Source organism: Neovison vison, chromosome 1 (assembly GCF_020171115.1).
Source record: "Neovison vison isolate M4711 chromosome 1, ASM_NN_V1, whole genome shotgun sequence".
NCBI lineage: Eukaryota > Metazoa > Chordata > Mammalia > Carnivora > Mustelidae > Neogale > Neogale vison.
This window is the reverse complement of record NC_058091.1, coordinates 50,036,069-50,055,575: the sequence shown is the minus strand read 5'-3', so window position 1 is coordinate 50,055,575 and position 19,507 is coordinate 50,036,069. Positions and strand designations below refer to the sequence as shown.

At 33.3% G+C, this 19,507-nt stretch overlaps 1 protein-coding gene across 4 annotated transcripts in view; it reads right to left on the bottom strand.

The window, feature by feature from the left end:
* LOC122905214 (pleckstrin homology domain interacting protein) overlaps positions 1-19,507 on the bottom strand; it is a 134,521-nt gene that overhangs the window by 99,146 nt on the left and 15,868 nt on the right. For all 4 annotated transcript variants that reach the window (XM_044246892.1, XM_044246881.1, XM_044246900.1 and 1 more), the window contains exons 5-7: positions 19,054-19,204; positions 18,869-18,967; positions 797-957 (exon numbers count right to left, since the gene is read on the bottom strand). In XM_044246892.1, coding sequence (XP_044102827.1) covers positions 797-957; positions 18,869-18,967; positions 19,054-19,204 — 411 coding nt within the window. The remainder of the gene's footprint in view (positions 1-796; positions 958-18,868; positions 18,968-19,053; positions 19,205-19,507) is intronic.

Sequence of the window (19,507 nt, the reverse complement as noted above, 5' to 3'; positions counted from 1 at the left end):
GCAGATATAAATAAATCTCAGTTTACAAGCATATTTATTTAAAAGAGGAATCTGTAATTGTACCCAACTGTGTAAAATTTGCAGCTGCTCTCCAAAGACAGAGAAAGGAATTTCCATTACAATTTCCATTTCCCAGTTTCTTACTTCAAAGAAAATTAAGGACTTTGTGAATGAAAGCATACCTTCAGCTTACAGGGTAGCATTTAAGTGCAGGAAGAGTGTAGTAACTACTACCCTTAGTGTATATAATAGTTAATCACCTAAAAATAAACAGAAATATTTCCAAAGGTAATTTTCTCAGTTAAAGCTGAAAAGCTTTGCTTTCCTCCATTTAACAGGTTAGAAGAAACAAGAGCAAATAAGCCCAAAGAGCCTCTTTAAGCACAACATCAAATATACTGAAGAATGAGGTACTAAGGATAATATAAAAAGATGCATTTAATAATCTCTAATTTGCTTAACACACTTTCAAAAAGTCCCTGGTATGAGGCTTAAGTTATTATATGGTATTTTTATAAAATGTTAGACTGCATATTTGATATAATGTCAGGACTCACACTTATCCATAATATAGCACCATCATATAGCTGTACCTGTACTACAACATTTAGGAACTTTCCAAACCTGAATCAAGTCCAACTTCAAGTAAAATCTTTTATCATAGTAAGCTAAATTACTTGAATATCCAGTTTTTCATTAGAAGACAAAACACGAAAGTTCTGTTTCAAGTTCAACTATAAGCGATGTTTTTTCAATGCCATATATGAATTAAGATAATACTTCAAAAATTACTTACAGTAAATATCCGTCTGCCAGTTCGATCAAAAGTTACGCAGTAGACAGATGACAAGTGTCCAAGAATTCGTTTATGCATTTTCATGTGCTGATATACTGCTGTTGGAACAAGTCGTTCAAGCCTGTATTTCCCATTCAGCTTCCGTGAAAACAAAGTATCCGCTACCAAGAGAAAAAGGGGGGAAATGAGTATAATACAGAAATTAATATTCTTAATTATCATCTTTTAAGCATTCACATATTCCAACTCCTCAAATGTTGTAAAAACAGAGATACTTTCTAATGTTTATGGCTCTCAGTTTTATGGGTAATTAAGTCAGGCACTATTACCCTAATTTTACAAATAAGCAAAGTCAGTTTATATGACTGAAGTCACAAAGTAAGTATAACATGAAGCTAGGATTAAAATTTAGACTTCTTTACTCACTGGCTAGTACTCTTTTAAGAGTAACCAAAAACATTTTACACATTATTTCTTTAAAACGCCCCCATGAGATAGTTTCCAACAAAAGCAATTAAAACTGGATCCAGCAATTTCTACTTTTCATCAACCAGCAATTCTTGAACACATTAAATTTGACATGCCAAATGATGTTTTAAAAAACTATGCACAAATGAAGAGAGAGGAAATGAAGAGAGAGGAATAATTCATTGCATTATTTTAAAAAGTAACTAAACTGGGACGCCTGGGTGGCTCAGTTAGTTAAGCAGCTGCCTTTGGCTCAGGTCATGATCCCAGCGTCCTGGGATCGAGTCCACATCGGGCTCCTTGCTCCGCAGGGAGCCTGCTTCTCCCTCTGACTCTGCCTTCTACTCTGTCTGCCTGTGCTCGCTCTCACTTGCTCTCTCTCTGACAAATAAATAAATAAAAATCTTTTAAAAATAAATAAATAAATAAATAAAATAAAAAGTAACTAAACTGAGGATCTTGCCAAACACCCATATAATGATTCTTTCTCTAGAACCTATTAGTCCTTTTTGGTCAACTCATCCATTTTAACCATCTTTCAAGATATGACTGAAGTTTATCTTCTGTTCAGAGCCTGATGTGCTGACTTCAGCCCAAAATGTTTTCTATTGGAATGTATTTTCTATTCTGATAATCTTAGATAAAGAAGGTGCTCAATAAATATATGTTGACTGATCTGCAGGCTCATTATTCACTTATAGATTCCTTTTAATATACTTTTTAAAATTACTTTTAATATAAGGCATTTTTTCAGACCGTGACTGCCATCTACTTTGTATGGTAAGCACTGCAGCTTTTCGCTTGAATTTAGTCCCAAAGAAATTTAAACACACCTACAAAATACTATTTAACCTAGATTTAGAGTCCAGCAACTATGTCCTAACGTGGATAAAATACAAGTATCTTGGCATCACATAAAAAATCTCAGTACTTATTATTTTATTCCTGTACAGTAAGTGTTTGGCTCACACTATATTTAAAAGAAAGAAAAAAAAATCTTGGGGACTTGTGAAGAGAAATGTAGAAAAATGCTCTGCATTACATTTCAAAGAATAATTACATTACATTTACATGTTCTTTTACTACATCAATTATTTTATATTCTAGCAGAATATACCTCTTTGCTATTAGCACATAAATTCTATGCTACCATTTATTTTTAACATCTGGGAATATCTGAGATAAGCTCTGACAGTTGTAAATTAGTTTATTTAGGCTTAAGTTGGTTATACAATAACAGTGATTTACTGTTTCTAACAAACCTGATACATTTTTCCTTATGCACAGAAAACTTCTGGTAAAAGACGTCCTCTAGTGTTTTTTGTTTTTTTTTTTTTAAGATTTTATTTATTTATTTGACAGACAGAGATCACAAATAGGCAGAGAGTCAGGCAGAAAGAGAGGAGGAAGCAGGCTCCTGGCTGAGCAGGGAGCCCGATGCGGTACTTGATCCCAGCACCTGTGATCATGACCTGAGCCGAAGGCAGAGGCTTAACCCACTGAGCCACCCAGGCGCCCCAACTTCCTCTAGTGTTTTGGTTCCAAACTGATTTAGATCAAGAATCACACAAACCCACAGACATCAATTGTCTTGTCAAAGGAGGACTTATCCAATTCTAAGGATCTTATCCGAATATTAAAGATCCATGATATCTCAGACTCACCTGTCTAATCTGTATGAAATTAAGTGATGACAAATGACACAAATGTTGACAGTGTTACCAAGATATAGTTAATTCCCTCCATCCAAAATTTACAAAGTTCTCAAAATGACAAATTTTTAAGACATTCAATACTGTTCAAGTATAAAAATATGATTACTAAAAATAATTACAATATCAAAATTATTTTAATGATCAAGTACATGCATATATGTCAAAATTTTAAAAAATAAATTTGTTATAAAGACCATTTAAAAATTGGAGTTGACCGACTATTTCCTAAGCAAAAAAACACTTACGCAAAGAGAAAGAGAAATGCTGCTGCTCTCTTAAATCAGTTTTTTCCTGAATCTTTCTAAAATGGGTTTAAATCTTAATTTTTATTTCTGGAGTCAACTGAAAAATAAAGAATATCCCTTTCAAAAAGCTCCTTTATAGTCAGCTTTACAAATCAAACTTTCCAGAGACATTAATTGAAATATATTTATAGTTAAAACTGTAATTCTGTACTACCTTTTGTTATGCTTGGCTACCAATTAACTGCTGAATATCTATTCTATGACTCTATCCCAGCCAAGTCCTTGATTTCAGACAAATTACAAACTTGTGTAACAGTAACTAAAAGATAACCAAGAGAGAACAGAATGTAGAATTCACCAGTAATAATTTGCTGGACAAACTTGATAGAGGGAGTTAAAGAAGAAAATAAAAGTATGGTTTAAAAGTTGAAGTTAACCTGAGGAGGCTGAATTTGTAGGCCCAACCAGATCAAATAGGTAGAGAATTATTACAAAGGTAGAGAGAAGGATGTTCTAGGACTCTGATCCAATGAATTCATATTTTCTTTTACTATACCATTTGCATAATGTCTATCTCCCTTTCCAGATCTTAAATACCCTAAGGAAAGAAATTCTGTCTTACTCATTTTTCCCACAACCGAGTGCAGAACCTTTTAAATAAAAAATCTTAGTTAATAACATACACAAGATGGTTCAATTTAATCTATAGTTATATGGCAGAAAGGCAAATGGCAATTATTCACTTTCTAAAGAAACTGTTAATAGACTAATTGGATTTTTGAGTAAAAAGGAAATGTCTCTTGGATTATAGAAACTCCTTAAATTTTATTAAACTAGAACATCAATTTTTAAAATGAGCATGGTTAAACAGATCTAAGGGGTCACAAAGGAATAGGTTCCTTATATGACATTATTATAGTTTTAACCTTAAATCAAGTAGCATATAGGACTTGGTTTGAAAGTACATTTATTTTCCGAAGTAATGGCGATGAGAAATATTCTTAAATTAAGGCTGCCAAAGCAAATTTCTATCTTCCTTCACTTGGCATATTCTTTCCTACTTTCTTAAGGCCAGTTAAAATGTCACCTCTGCTAGTAAGACTGTAGTGAACTTCAGAAGCAACCTTACAACATCACTCCTGTGCTCAAAACTACAATGATATTCATTTCGTTCAGAATAAATACCAAATCCTTTACATTACACATCAAGCCTACTAAGGCCATGCATAATCTTGTCTCTCATCATCTCTTTGATTTCACTTACTACTTGAGACCCTTTATTTAATCTGCTCCAGCCACTCTAATCCCCTGCCCCCATTCTCCCAACATGAGGAATGTTCCTCATGTCGGGTCTCTGCACTGGCTGTTCCCTTTAGGTAGAATACTCTCCCCACATATAGCTAATTTCTTGACCTTCTCCAACTTTTTTCTCAGATTTCTGTCACTTCTCAATGAAGCCTAACCTGATCAGTTCATTGAAAACTGCAACTCCTTCCCTACTACCACTTAGAACTCCTGGTCCCTCTTTACTCAGCTCTGTATTTGCTCTTTTTCCACCACTTATCAACAGATTGCATATATTTATTTGCTCATATGTTCACTTTTTATTTCCTGCCCATTTCCCACCCCTACAATTTATATAATAAACTCTGTATGTACCAGATTTTGTCTTTTTTGTCCTAAATATTGCCTAAAAGCTGACAATGATGGTTGGCACTCAGTAGATGATCAGTATGCATTTGGTGAATAAATTACACATATAATAAAACAATTAGGTTTAAAGAATAAAACTAAAATGGAGGATTTACTGAACAGATTATAATATATATATTTTTTAATTTTATTTTTTTATTTATTTGACAGACAGAGATCACAAGTAGGCAGAGAGGCAGTCAGAGAGAGGAGGAAGCAGGCTCCCTGCCGAGCAGAGAGCCCGATGCGGGGTTCGATCCCAGGACCCTGGGATCATGACCTGAGCCGAAGGCAGAGGCTTTAACCCACTGAGCCACCCAGGGGCCCCTGAACAGATTATATATCCAGAATCCCCCCCAATAGTTCTTCATTTCAACTACTCTGCTAAATAGATTTAATCCAGAGGGAAAGAGAAAAGTAAACATATTTTACTCAATTTCCTAGTAAAATAGAACTATAAATAAAATAAACGTTCCAGAAATCACTGTTACCCATTTGAAATATCAGTCTCTTTAAAATACAAAGAGGGGTGCCTGGGTGCCTCAGTTGGTTAAATGATCAACTTTTGATTTTGGCTCAGGTCATGATCTCCAGGTTGAGGAGCAAGCGGGTGCTCAGCATGGAGTGTGCTTGTCCCTTTCCCTGTGCTCCTCCCCCTGCTTGTACACTCTCTCAAATAAATAAAATCTTAAAAAAAAAAAAAGTGAAACTAACTAAATAAGTAAAATTTGAAGTGAGAAAAGGAACAAAATGAAGAACACTGTCATCAATAGCAAATCATTCAAAACAATCTTTGAAACAAAGTCTATGTGCACAAATCTACATAGCTATTAGAGATTACCAAAAGGGCCACAATTTAATGTTAGATATAACTACATACCTATCTAAACAGTAGATTCATTTCCATTACTTCTCTAGGTTTAAGGACAATAAATCAAATCCCCCCCAAGTCACTTTCCCCAGTTTATACTTATTTTTCAGAAATTCTTTTTTCCAATCATAACACTAATGTGTACTCAGTGTAGAAAATACCATAAATGAAAGAAGAAAAATCCATTAATTCTATCAGTCACTTTTAAAATTTTTACAAAGATTTCCCTCATTAACAGCATTTTAACAGCTCTGCTGTATTCCTTAATGAAATAAGAGTTAACCTCTAAGTTTGACAGACTTGTATTCGAACCTGATACTAGAGGGACTTTAAGGAAGTTTCTCTCTCTCTCAACTTTAATTTCTCTGTTATGTTTCTCTTTTTAAGATTTTATTTATTAGAAAGAGAGAGAGACACCGCACAGAGAGCACAAGCCAAGGAGGGGGGAAGCAGAGGCAGAAGCAGACTCCCTGCTGAGCAGGGAGCTGGATATAGGACTCTTCCCAAGCCACCCAGGCGTCCCTAGTTATATTTCTAGAAACATTTTCCACAATATACTTGACTTTCATATTAATGCTGTTCTTTGGCATCTCACAATTTCACAAATTTTAGTCAATTCTTTCAATATTTTTTCCTTTTTAAAATAATTTCTTCTATTGATTTAATATGAAGAGTCCTAATCAGCCAACAGTATAATAAATATCCATTTACATTTTCTTTTACTTCCCTGTGGTTTAAAGTTCTCACTTACCTCCTTAATTTATCTGGACTTTTAGTACATATTGGGGTGAACCTCTAAAAAGATATTTTTTCTCCTCCAAGTAGCCATTTGTTCCAGACTTTTCATTTACTCATCTTTTTCTACCCCATTAAGTTGTGATTATCTTATCTTATAATTTCTGTGCTAGATCACTGACCTCATGTCTATTTATATGCCAGTACCAAAATTTTGATTTTATAACTAATGATGTCTTAATATTTATCTGGCTATTCTTCATCATTATGCATCCATTTTAAACATCTCAGTTTTGATTATTATCTAATTTGAGGATCACTGAGAAGTTAAAAAAAATAGATTTGTTGGAAATGTAAGGTTAATTTCATTCACTCATAAATGAAAAAACTCCCAGAATTTCTTTAAATAAAATGCAAAAGTAGTTATAATTCATAATTAATAACCACAAAAACAGTCCCTAAATTAAAGTAGAAAAGAGTGAATTCTGGATAATCAGTACCTAGATTTCATTCTAATCTCCATGATCTGTGTTAATAAAGGCTTTCTAAATGTAAAATTAGTAACTCATAACTTTAAAAGAAGAGTGTGGAAATCTTTAAAACTAAACTTGAGTGAACTACAAAACTGATAATAAACATGTAAGCAAGACCACATGAAAACAAATTCCAAATTGCTTTATTGCTAGACAATAATTAGTATTTCCAACAAAATAATGCTAGATTCACAACCAGGCACTCAGAGGGCAATTTCTATAGAAATGACCTTCCAAGTTCATTACAAATCCAAAAAATTGCCTACATGTGGTGTTGGTGACTTCAAATTTTCCATCAGATAAATGTATTGTGCAGTGTAAGAAATATGATTAGGCATAAAATTACATAAAATTTTCTTCATTTTAAAGAACCACAAAAATGTTCTAATGAAAAGGAAATAGGACTATGGGGTCACAAAAAACAGCCATATAAATCTCTAAAAGAGAAGTTATGCTACAGTCAGGAATCAAATACCTTGAGAAAATAGCTGTGAAGAGGAAAAAGACACCAGGGCTTATAGCTAGAGAGGGTCCTACTAGAAGGACTTCAAGAATCTAATGATAGAAAAACTCTTATCTGCTTCAAACAACAACATAAATACAACACAATACCTATTTGGTGAGAAAAATGACTATTGAACACTATTATGATATGTAGCAGGTTTGGAAAAATAATGGCTAATATTACTGAGTGCTTTAGTAAAGGCCAGGGACTTTACATATATTCTCATTTAGTTTCATCCATCTTTTTTTAAGGTAGATACTACTATTATCCCCAATAAGGAGATATTCCTTACCAGTAAGGAAACTGAAAGACAATATGTAACTTTCCCAGATATGAAGCCCAAGGGTTGAATTCAGGCAGTCTGATCCCAAAGGGCACACTCTTATTAGGTAGACAGATTTTAGAAAAAAAGACTGAAATGAAATATGATGAAGTATTAATAGCAGATAACCAGAGAGACTGATTTTTGAGCTGTTCTCTGTTTCCCAAGTTTTCTCTATTAAGCATCTATTCATTCTGCTTAATTTTTTAATTAAATGAAGTCTATCAGTCTACCTGAAGGAACTCAAAAGAGCAATATGAAAAGTATAAACGGTCTAAAGAGATTAGACTTAAATTCAAAGAATGAGAAAAACAGGCCCAGGGATAAAGATACAAAAAATTTAAATTTATTTAATTATAAAAAAAGAAATCCTCAACAATAAGTATATTGAAGTATCAGAATTGTATACTATAAAACACAATAACCATTGCCAATCTGACAATGGATTGAATGATAAGCTACAAAGAATTCACATCTGGTTTGGTTCAAAAGCCATAAAATAACACAAAGTGCCATCAATTTTGTTTATAAGTTTTGCTTCTAAAATCTATCCCATTAAATTTTTAAAGTACAAACGAAATACATCAAAGATTGTGTAGGTTCAATTTTATTTGGCAAAAAAATGCATAAGAAGGAAATTTTAACATTTAACTGACTATAGAGCCACAACTGAAAAGCTTATTGCAATAATTTTCCTGAGGTTACTAACATAGACATGAGTAGGAATTAACAACCAAATATTCATAATTTAAGGGCCAGAGATAATATGGGGAAATAATTCAACACAGACTGGTTTATGTTTACACCATCATCTGGTCTTTATGTCATCTTGCAACAATAAGTAGCAACCAACCAACATAAGAACAAGACAAACAAATCACTGTTACTATAATGAACAAAATTCCCAACTTTAGTTAAAGTAGCAAGGGGCTGCAACATTAGGAGGACAATCCTGTGAACAGCTTTTGTTCCCAAAAAGGAGGAAGGAAAGAGAGAAGAGAAAAGGTAAATAATCACCTGGGTAACAGAGTACCCATTAGAGCTTCTCCATTTAACCACTGTAACTAAAATAATTAGAATGCACAGTAACTACCCTCCAAATCTCTACACAGTCAATTCGGTGTTCAGTTGTACTTGCTGTATGAAAGACCATGTTTATAGAATTCAGCAGATACTACAAAGATAAATAAGGAGAACTCAAACACTGAAATAAAATACAGAAAGTAAAGAGATGATTCTAAGAGTAAAGCAAAAAATCTCAAGAACCAAGTATGTAATAAGCACAAACATAACAAACCCCAATATGCACACATTATAACTACTAGGACTGTAACTTACTAGAATTGTAAAATTACTTGATTTGTATTACTCTTCCTCCTCTTTTCTCTCTTGGAAACTTGTCTGATACTACTTCAATCAGAAAATAATATAATGTCATAATATTATCAGTTTTAAATATTTTTAAATGTTTTATAGTAATTTTAACAAAAACTCATTCTTTAGAAGTTATGTAGTTTTATACCAAACATTTTAAACATTCAATTTTAAATTAAGCATTTATATAGCACCTACATGGGCCAAGTATGAACTAAAGGATGTAATAAAGAAAAGACACAGTACTTACCCCCATGGAGACTGCAGTATAGCAGGGAAGACAGATATGAAACAAGGACTTACAACAAGAAGTGTCAGCAAAAAAAGGGTTCAGAAAAATCTTGAAATATACAGTAGAGGGTCTTAAATATATTGCAGGGGAAGGAGGGATTGGATATCAGCAAGTTAGGCTTTTCTGAAAAACGCACACTTAATCTAAGACCTGAAAAATGGAACAGCCAAAGAATGTTGGTGGGAAGGGAGCATATTCTAGGTTGAGGCAAGAGCATGTGCAAAGCTCTGAGACTGGAAAAAATACAGTACTCAAGCTACATAAGGAAGCCAGGTAAGCACACAGAGCTCAGGGGGCAAGCATGGAGAAAAGAGATGGGAAAGGAGGGGGCAGACTGCAGAGTGCTTTCTAAGCTACGGTCAGGCTTTCTGTACTATTTCCCCAAAACAGTAAGTTGAAGGTTTTCAAGGAGAAAGTAATGGGAATAATGTAAGATTTGCTCTGGGATAAACAATTGCAGTTTTAACTCTTTACCACAATAAGAATAGATCAGAAGGGATCTGACTAAAAGCAAAAGCCTATTTTGCAAAGAAACAAAGGTTCAAAAAAATTTTCATTTTAGAAAAAAAATTAAATCAGTCTCCTAACAAGATTCTTAAGCCTTTCTTAAGGAACTGAATGATCTTCTCTCAAATTATTTATTTGGTAAGAGATAAACTTTAAAGAACATACCACGTTTTATTCTTTCTAAAGTTCTCACCCTGAAGCATACTTCCAAGGCTCCTATACCTAAATCAATAAATGGACACAGGTGGTACAAGACTAATGCATAAAGAATTTCAGAAAGAAAGCAAAAAGGTGCTAAATAAATGTGACATAAAGTTAAATGCATAAGATCAGAAAAAAATACCAGGGATAAATGAGTTGGATGCTACTTCTTAAGGTTCAGTTTCTTCAATAACATGGGGGTATCTTGCAGTGTTGCTATGAAAAGCAAACAAGACAAAATGTATTTGTAAACTCAAAGGTATTATATATATACTAACATTTATACTGACTGTCCTTAAAAAATCAAACCTTCATGTTATAAAAGTAAATATTACTGAACACAGGTTTTCTTTTACTTTTTTAAAGACTTTTGTGGGAGATCTTTCTTTCCCCTGGGTATTCCTTAAGGAACAAACTGCTGCTCTATTTATATAAATATCTACTCAGCCTGATCATGGACTTCCCAGTTTCAAGACGGCTAGAAGATGTTCAATCGTTAACTTCAAAGGTTCCCTGAAGAAATTCAAAATAAAAAGTCAGAGACTTTATGAGAAAAATAAGATAATTTGCTTCACCTATACAGATATGAAATTCAACATTAAACCCAGTAAGCAACCTGGAAAAATAAGGGACACAAACGAAAAGGGGTAATGACTGACTAGTGCTTCCTAATTACTATTCCAACTGTTTGCCAGACATACAATAGGAAGGCAGGGCACACAGATGATACCTCTCATCACAACTACAGCCTTAAAAAGAATCTCCTCTCATTATTTACAAAAAAGAAAAGAAAACACAGCTACAAAGGCAACAATTTGAACTCACCTAAGTTAACCGTCATTCTTCAAAGTGTTTCCTCTTTTTTGGTCAATCATAAGTTTGAAAAGAAATTTAAGCAAAAGAAAAAGTATAATATAATACTTTATATTATAATATAATATTATAATATAATATTTATATTATAATATTATAATATTATAATATAATATTTATATTATTATATTATAATATTATAATATTATAATATTATAATATAATATTATAATATTTATATTATTATATATTTATATTATATTATTATATATATTATATTATTATTATATATTATATATATTATATATTATAATATAATATATTATATTATTAATATAATATTTATATTATTAGAAAATAATAATATCTATTTTATGTATTTGGTACTTTGGCATATGAACATTAGCTTTATTCCCTTAAAACAAAAACATGATACATCTTAGGAGTCTCTCATAGCCACCTGTTCTTAGAAGACAAAAAAAGGAAGTAGGGAAGGGTGAAGGAGTTGGAATAAGCAGAAGAGAATTGAAGAAACAAAAGCCTCTGTCAAACAGAAATATATCATTCTGAGTTTTTCTTGTACCATCCTATTCATTAATTACATCAATTGCCTACCGGCTCTTCATTTAATATTTACTAATACTGAGGAATTGGGTCCATAAAGAGCAATGAAATATAATCCATTGATAGATAAATGGATAAGGAAGTTGTGGTATGTGTGTATATATAAATAATGAAATATTACGCAGCATCAAAAAAATGAAATCTTGCCATTTGCAACAATGTGGATGGAACTAAAGGGTATTATGCTAAGTGAAATAAGTCAGTCAGACAAAGACATTATCATATGATCATATGATCTCACTGATAGGAGGAATTTAAGAAACAAGGCAGAGGATCATAGGGGAAGAGAAGAAAAAAATGAAACAAGACAAAAACAGAGAGGGAGACAAATCATAAGAGACTCTTAATCCCAGGAACCAAACTGAGAGTTGCTGGAGGGGAAGGAGATGGGAGGGATGGTGTGGCTGGGTGATGGGCATTGGGGAGGGTATTGTAGTGAGCGCTGTGTATTGTGTAAGACTGATGAATCACAGACTGTACCCCTGAAACAAATAATATATTATATTTTAATAAATGAATAAATACAATCCAGGCCCTAACAGTATCATAGAAAAAAATAAAGGTAAATAAAGATCATTAAGGGGACAGATTAAAATATAGAAGCCAAGATCAAAAAATAAAAACCTCCAAACACAGCTAAGTCAGAAATGATTAGACAACAGAGATTATAAAGCTATTAAGACTAGAAAAACAGAAGTAAATGTTAGAAGAAGATGAGTTCTGAAAGAAAAAAATGGTTACTGAGAAAATAACAGGTCAAAATGAATGAATTTAAATAAGTGACGAGCAGTCGCGTAACTGAAGATAAAGTATGGACTGCGAGCATAAAAGGCACAAGACAACAGAGTATCAGGCAAAGAATCAATGAACAGAAAAGAAAGCACAGATTATTACAACCTTATAATTTACTGAATTATGTGTCAAATGTTAAATTATATATGTTAAACCTTATAGATTTATAATAGTATACAATATTTCTGTTATTTATGAAAGAAATATAGTCTTATGAGGAAAAAAATAACCCTGTTACTTCCAGATCTCAGCCAAGTCCAAATATGTTAAGAAATTACCAAGTATAGAATAAATCAAATACTGGAATGTGGCAAAACATAGCAGTGAAAATAAAAAGTGTTAAGAACCTTCTCTTCAAAAAAAGTACTCAAGATTTATTAGCAAAATAATTCATTAAATCAGAATTATAGAAAGGGCAGAAAGTAACATTTATTGTAGCCTACTTCTGTGCCTCACTTTACTATCTTATTTAAGTTTCCAATTACCAAATATGGTAGGTATTATCCCGATTTTACAAACGAGGAAGCTGAGAAGCTAAAAAATTGAATAATTTGCCTAAGGCCATGCATCTAGACTAAAGCAGACTTAAGATTTATATTCTAATTTTAAATGAATCTTTGCTGCCTTTGTTCGAACTAGTTTTCTCAGAGAAAACTATAAATGTAGATGAGATCTAAGACTTCTTTTCATGTATAAGCTTCTTAGTGTTAAATGGATGCTTGTGTAGTAAGGCTATTTTTCAAGGCAAAGCTGTTTCCTTAACATATATTTTTAAGAATCAGTTCTCTAGTACTCCTTATCCCCACCCATCAACACTGCAACCTTGCCAGAGAAACAAGTAAAATGACAGAAACAACAAGTAAAACAAAGATATGAACTACACTGGCAAAACAACAAACAAGATGAGATATGGAAAACCTAGAGATATAAAGCTTACTTTGCTAATACGGTAAATATAAGAAAAATGCAAATAGGCAATTAACAAAAAGATTGTTTTAATTTAATATATAACCTTTTCCACAAGATAAACATGCACTAAACAAATATCCAAATTTAACTTTAAAAACAGTTTTTTAAAAAAAGATTTTACTTATTCATTTGGAGAGAGAGAGAGAGAGAGAGAACACACAAGTAGGGGGAGTGGCAGGGAAAGGGAGAGGCAAGCTCTGCTGAACAGAGAACCCACATGGGGCTGGATCCCATGACCCTGGGTTCATGACCTGAGCTGAAGGCAGATGCTTCACCCACTGAACCACTCAGATGCCCCTAAAAACAGCTTTAATGTACCTAAGTCTCTTCTCCCACGTCATTTACTATTAAACTACAGTTTTTTTATTGTAGGCAAATACAGAGTAAATTATATCTGAAAATAGGCATAATGTGGGTAAGGAGGTTGGAAAAAGGACAATACCTGAGATTATTATTTTTTCTTGAAAGTAAATGTGCCTAATACAAATTCACTATTTCTTCCACAGAAAATCAGTTAGAAGCTAGTGATAATAGACTGGTGGGATCTTTCTTTTTTCCCCCCATTAAAAGAGGCTCCAGAGGACTAGAAAGCATCAGACGATTTTTGTTCTCTTGTCCTGTGAATGAATTCCAGTTTAATTTTCACAATTTACATCAAGGACTAGGAAATACAAAATAGTCAGGATTTATAAGCAGACAACAAAATAAAACAGGGTAAGAATGCACTAAGATAAACTCGAAGCTTGGTTCTTAAATTATACAGGTATGAGTTTTAGCATGCTGAATGTAATGAACTGAAAACCGAATTCATTAATAAACCTTAATTTCTTAAAAACCAGTGTTCGGGGAAGAGGGGTTGCCTGGGTAGTCAGTTCAATGTCTACCTTCAGCTCAGGTCATGATCTCGGGGTCTTGGGATTGAGCCCCTCAGCAGAGAGTCTGCTTCTTCTCCCTCTGGCCCTCTTCCTGGATGTGCTCTCTCTCAAATAAATTAATAAAATCCTTAAACACACACACACACAGAATTTCTGGGGTTTTGCCTTAATTCAAAAGTATCTCTCTACTTCCAGTCATCTCTTACATTTTTTACTCATTACCCATTTCTGAACTTTTCTTGTCCTACTTTAGTTCATCAATTATCAACTGCCTCTTCATTTAATATTTACTAGTACTGCAGAGTTGGGTCTACAGAGAGTAATGAAACATAATCTCTATATTCCAGGCCTTAACAGTGATAAGGAAAAGAAAATAGTAGAAAAGGAGAAGGAAGTAAATAATCACAACTATGTGACAAAAGCTACGGGAGACAGAAGTGTAAGTGAACATTGAAATTTTAAAGAATGAACAGAAAAGAAAGAGACACTGCAGAAAGAAACAGAGTAAGTACAGAGACAAAAGGATAAAAGAGTTTAGCTGACTGTTAAAAACTGTCAAAGAGCTGTATAAAATTAGAGCACAGGTACAGGTGAGGAAAAGGTGGGAAAGATGGGAAAAGGCCAATTTTGTGAGCCGTATTACACAGTTAAGACTATTCAAAGTCAGTGAGAGAAAGGAGGCATGACATGATCCCATACGCATTTTAGAACTTTCAGTTTTCAACTGGAGGCAATTTTGCCCCAGGGACATTTGGGAATGTCTGGAAACATTTTTTGGTGGTCATAATTGAAGGGGGCAAAAGGTGAGGAGTGCTACTATCATTTACTGGGTACAGGGATGCTGATAAAACACCCCACAAGCACAGGACGTACCCTACAACAAAAAATTATCTGGCCCAAAATGTTAATGGGGCCAAGGATAGAAATCCTGAGGGTACAGGAATTAGACTAGAGGCAAGGAATTAGGTAGTCTACAATTCTAGGACCCAGAGTCCATGTTCTTGTTTATCCTGCAACTAACCCGTGCCAGATATAATACAGATTCTGTATTTCCTTAGTAAGTGAATGAATGATGTTAGAGCTCCAGGCAAAAAGTACCAAGGCCTAAAATATGGCTGTTGCAGTGGTAATGAAAAACAGGGTCAAGAGATTGGAACAGAATACATGTGTCTTGTTTACTAAATCAATGTAAGATAGGAATCAAGAAATCTAACTCGCAGGCTTGGAATAACAAGTTTCAGAGGGTCAGAAATTCTATTTTACACATTTTAAAGTTTCAGACAAATGTGAGATATTCAAACTGAGAAGTACAACAGTTTGCATATAGTCTGAAAAAACTCTAAGAAAGGAAAATCCAATTTATAACCCCACTCATCGTAAATGAGCCTCTGAGTTTAAAACAGGAAGTTCAACTTAAAAAAACACACCCTAAATGCAGTACGGAAACCCAGATCTGATCCTGAACAAGAAAATGTAATTAGTGGGAAAATCTGGTGAGATATAAAAAAGATCTGGTGTTTAGATAATAATTATGTGCCAGTGCGGGTTCTACAGTTTTGAGAAATGTACCAGATAACCTAAGATTATAACATTAGGAAAAACTGCATAAAAGTTACAAAAGAACGGTGAATTGTCTGTGCAACTTTTAATATCTAATTTATTCCAAAATTAAAAGTTTATTTTAAAAAACCTGTATCTCAACTGTGTCAAAATTTAAGTATCTTAATCTATAGTATAAACATTTAAATCTATAGTTTAGGGGCGCCTGGGTGGCTCAGTGGGTTAAAGGCTCTGCCTTCGGCTCAGGTCATGGTCTCAGGGTCCTGGAATTGAGCCCTGCGTCAGGCTCTCTGCTCAGGAGCCTGCTTCCCTCTCTCTCTCTCTCTGCCTACTTGTGATGTCTCTCTGCGTTAAATAAATAAATAAATAAATCTGTAGTTTATGAAAAGCTAAAATGTTAAGGTTTTTTTCTTCTCACATTCCATTGATACATGGTAGTACTACCACAGACCAAGGAAAGAGCAAGGAAAATCTTTAAAGGCAGCCAGAGAGAAAATAACAAAGAGGAATAAAAAAAAAAATCTTCTAATCCATGTCCTGTGGTAAATCAAAATGATACAAAGTATCACCATGCAGGCAAAAAGCATGATGAACTTTTTTTTCCATGACCAACTTATTCCCAATTTTGCAGCAATGACAAAATATTCAAGACTGTCACCAAGGGGAACCGACAAGACAGGACCCTAAACTATGACTATAATAAGTAGAATTGTTTTGATTAGTCCAGCTTTGCTTTAGTGACTTAAAATTATATGCAAAAACAGAAAAGCAGGTAAAACTGGCATTTTAATAGAGTTTTTTTTTAAATATATAGAACACATATTTTCCTGAAAATATAAGTGGAAGAAAAAAAACATTTATTTTAAACCCTAAAAGTGAAATTAAGTATTTCAAAAAGGTACAAAATTGACGTACTTGGTAATTAATTCTGTTACCTAAATATGCCAGTTGCATTTCTCTGGTGTGACATAAAACCCAAGATCTTTTTGCCATATTCCCTATATCCATGTCAGCAATACTTACTGACCTGACCATTATGATTTAATACCAATTTGAGTAACCAAATGCTACTATCTGAAAGTTTAGTTTATTGAAAATAAGACGCACTTGACATGTAACCCTGATCAAGATGCCAAACCTTTTGATGCCTCGATTTCCTTCTCTATCAAATAAGAATAGCTTATAGACCACTTAAGGTTTTAAAAGAGAAAATAAGTGGAAAATGCCTGGCACACAGTAATTACTTACACAGCAGAAAGAGAAGTTACTTACTGGTCAGTATTCTTGTACTTTATCAGCTACCATAGAGCTACTGGACAATGTGGTGAAAGAATAATGTAACACATTCCCCTTACTTTATAGACATGCAAGTTTTCAAAAGAGGATGGACGTCCCCCTGTAGGTTAAGCACCTGTAATGTTTTACCTTCCCCTTCTTTAAAGAAAACTATTCTGCCCCTAGTTTTTCTAAGGGCAAAGATAAAATATACTCGAGTATCTCAAATCCTTTCTTGTTTTAATAGTTGTTCTTTATATACAGATTACCTATAGATATCCTTATGTAACGAAGACACTCATATGCTAAAAAACAAAACATCCATGATTGTCTGCCACACAAGTATTACAAAGGATATGTTTGGAAAGGTCAGAGAAAACCAACCAGAATACATTACAGAGACAAAAAGATGAAATCATAAAAGAGAAGGTGATAAAGATTAGGTAAGAAAGTCTACCATCTGTTCAACTGGAGTCCCAAAGGGAGAGAATAGAGCAAAGATGGTATTTTAAAAAATAGCTGAGAATTTTCCAATGGCAGGAAAAGACATTACAGATTCAAGAAACCCAATGGATCTCAATGAACAAGATAAATTAAAAAAAAAAAAAAAAACAAAAAAACCCCAACACCAAGACATATCACAGACAAACTATAGAAAACCAGCAAGAGGTCACCTTCCATGCAGCAAGTTAGGAGATTTAAACCCACATCTACCAATAATTACATATATAGGACAAACTGCTCTACATAAAACACAAAGATTGCCATACTGTATTTTTAAAAAAAATCACTTCTATGCTATTTTTAGGATATGGAAAATAGGACAAAAAGAAAGTTTAAAACAGTAAGAAAAGGTCTATTATATTAAGCAAAAGGCAAAACTATAATGTTGATGATCAGTATAACAACTATCCAAAAAATAAATAAATAGATTTGGATAGGTAGAAGAAGGAGAATTAACACTCCTGGATAGGCAAGAGTGGGGGTGGGAGAAGACGCTATGACTAAAATATGAAAGTCTCTGAAAATGAAAAGTTTAGACTCATGCAAGTGGAAGTATGACACCATTAAAATATCTTAACCTCTTTTTACTTGAGCAGAACACCACCACAGCAAAGGTAGAATTAAATAAGATTACTATTACAGTGTTGTAGATATGACCTGAATGGGAAAGAAGACACTGAAAGCAAGAAGGTTGGTTCGGAAGATGGTACAATAATCCAGGTAAGACAAGAGCCTGGTAGTAGAAGAGGTAAGAAATGAATCTAGAAGGCATTTCAAGAGGAAGACCTATCTACATCAGTTTTCCTTTGAAATTTTAAAGGCAAAAAAATGCATTATGCTTTATAAAAAAAAAAAAACAAAAAAAAAACCAACCAAACTATTTTTATTTTCCACCATAACTAATCTGTAATACGGTACACAGTCATTCACAAAAATCAACCTAATAAATTTTAGGAAACAATTTTTTGTAAAAGTAATATATCAAAGAACAAGTTGACCTACATTTGGTATAGTATGTATAATCCATAATTATACATTATGACTTCTTCACTATTAAGATTACTGACACAGTAAAAAAAAATCTTATAGCTTTTTCCTCTTTGAATGCTAATGCACAGAATATGAAATTCTCTTTAGCTAAAACATTTTTGTTTTCATAAGCTCCTTATTAAGAGGAAATCAACTTGGTAATGAACTCACCAATGCTGGGTGGGCTACCATAGTTAATTGGTGACTCAGGTGGTCTTCCACAATGCAATGCAGCCAGAGCAGATCCTTTCCACACAACATGCTTGCAGCCTATTAAACACACATATTTTTATGGATCCAAAATAGGACATACACACAAAAAATAATGTCTAAATCCTACTAGAAATTTTTCATACTTTTATTTGTGCGCAGCAAGGACTGTCTTCCAGCTCCCAATAAAGTTTGTACTCCAGGAACGCTTTGTGGAATTTCTTGTTCAAGAAGAGGTCCTAGCCGATGACATATTTGCAGCAAGTGATCAGGTGCTAAATGTCTGTAATACTTCACCTATTATGTGAAAGACATAAAATACTTGCTAAATAAGATAGTTCTTTGTGCCAAATAAAATATACCTTAAAAAACAAAGCAATTTGTTCTGTCTAGTCAACAACACTTCCTTTTACTTGAGGTAAAAGTTCAAGTTTATTCTGTGCAACCATTTGACTCACAGAATAAAATAGTTATCCCAACCACCCTTTAATTCATTGAGAAACAATGCTAAAGAATATAACTAAATATAGCCAAGTTATAAATGAGCAGATTCTAGTCAATGCAAATACTGAACAAAGAAAAAATATATAGCATTACAAC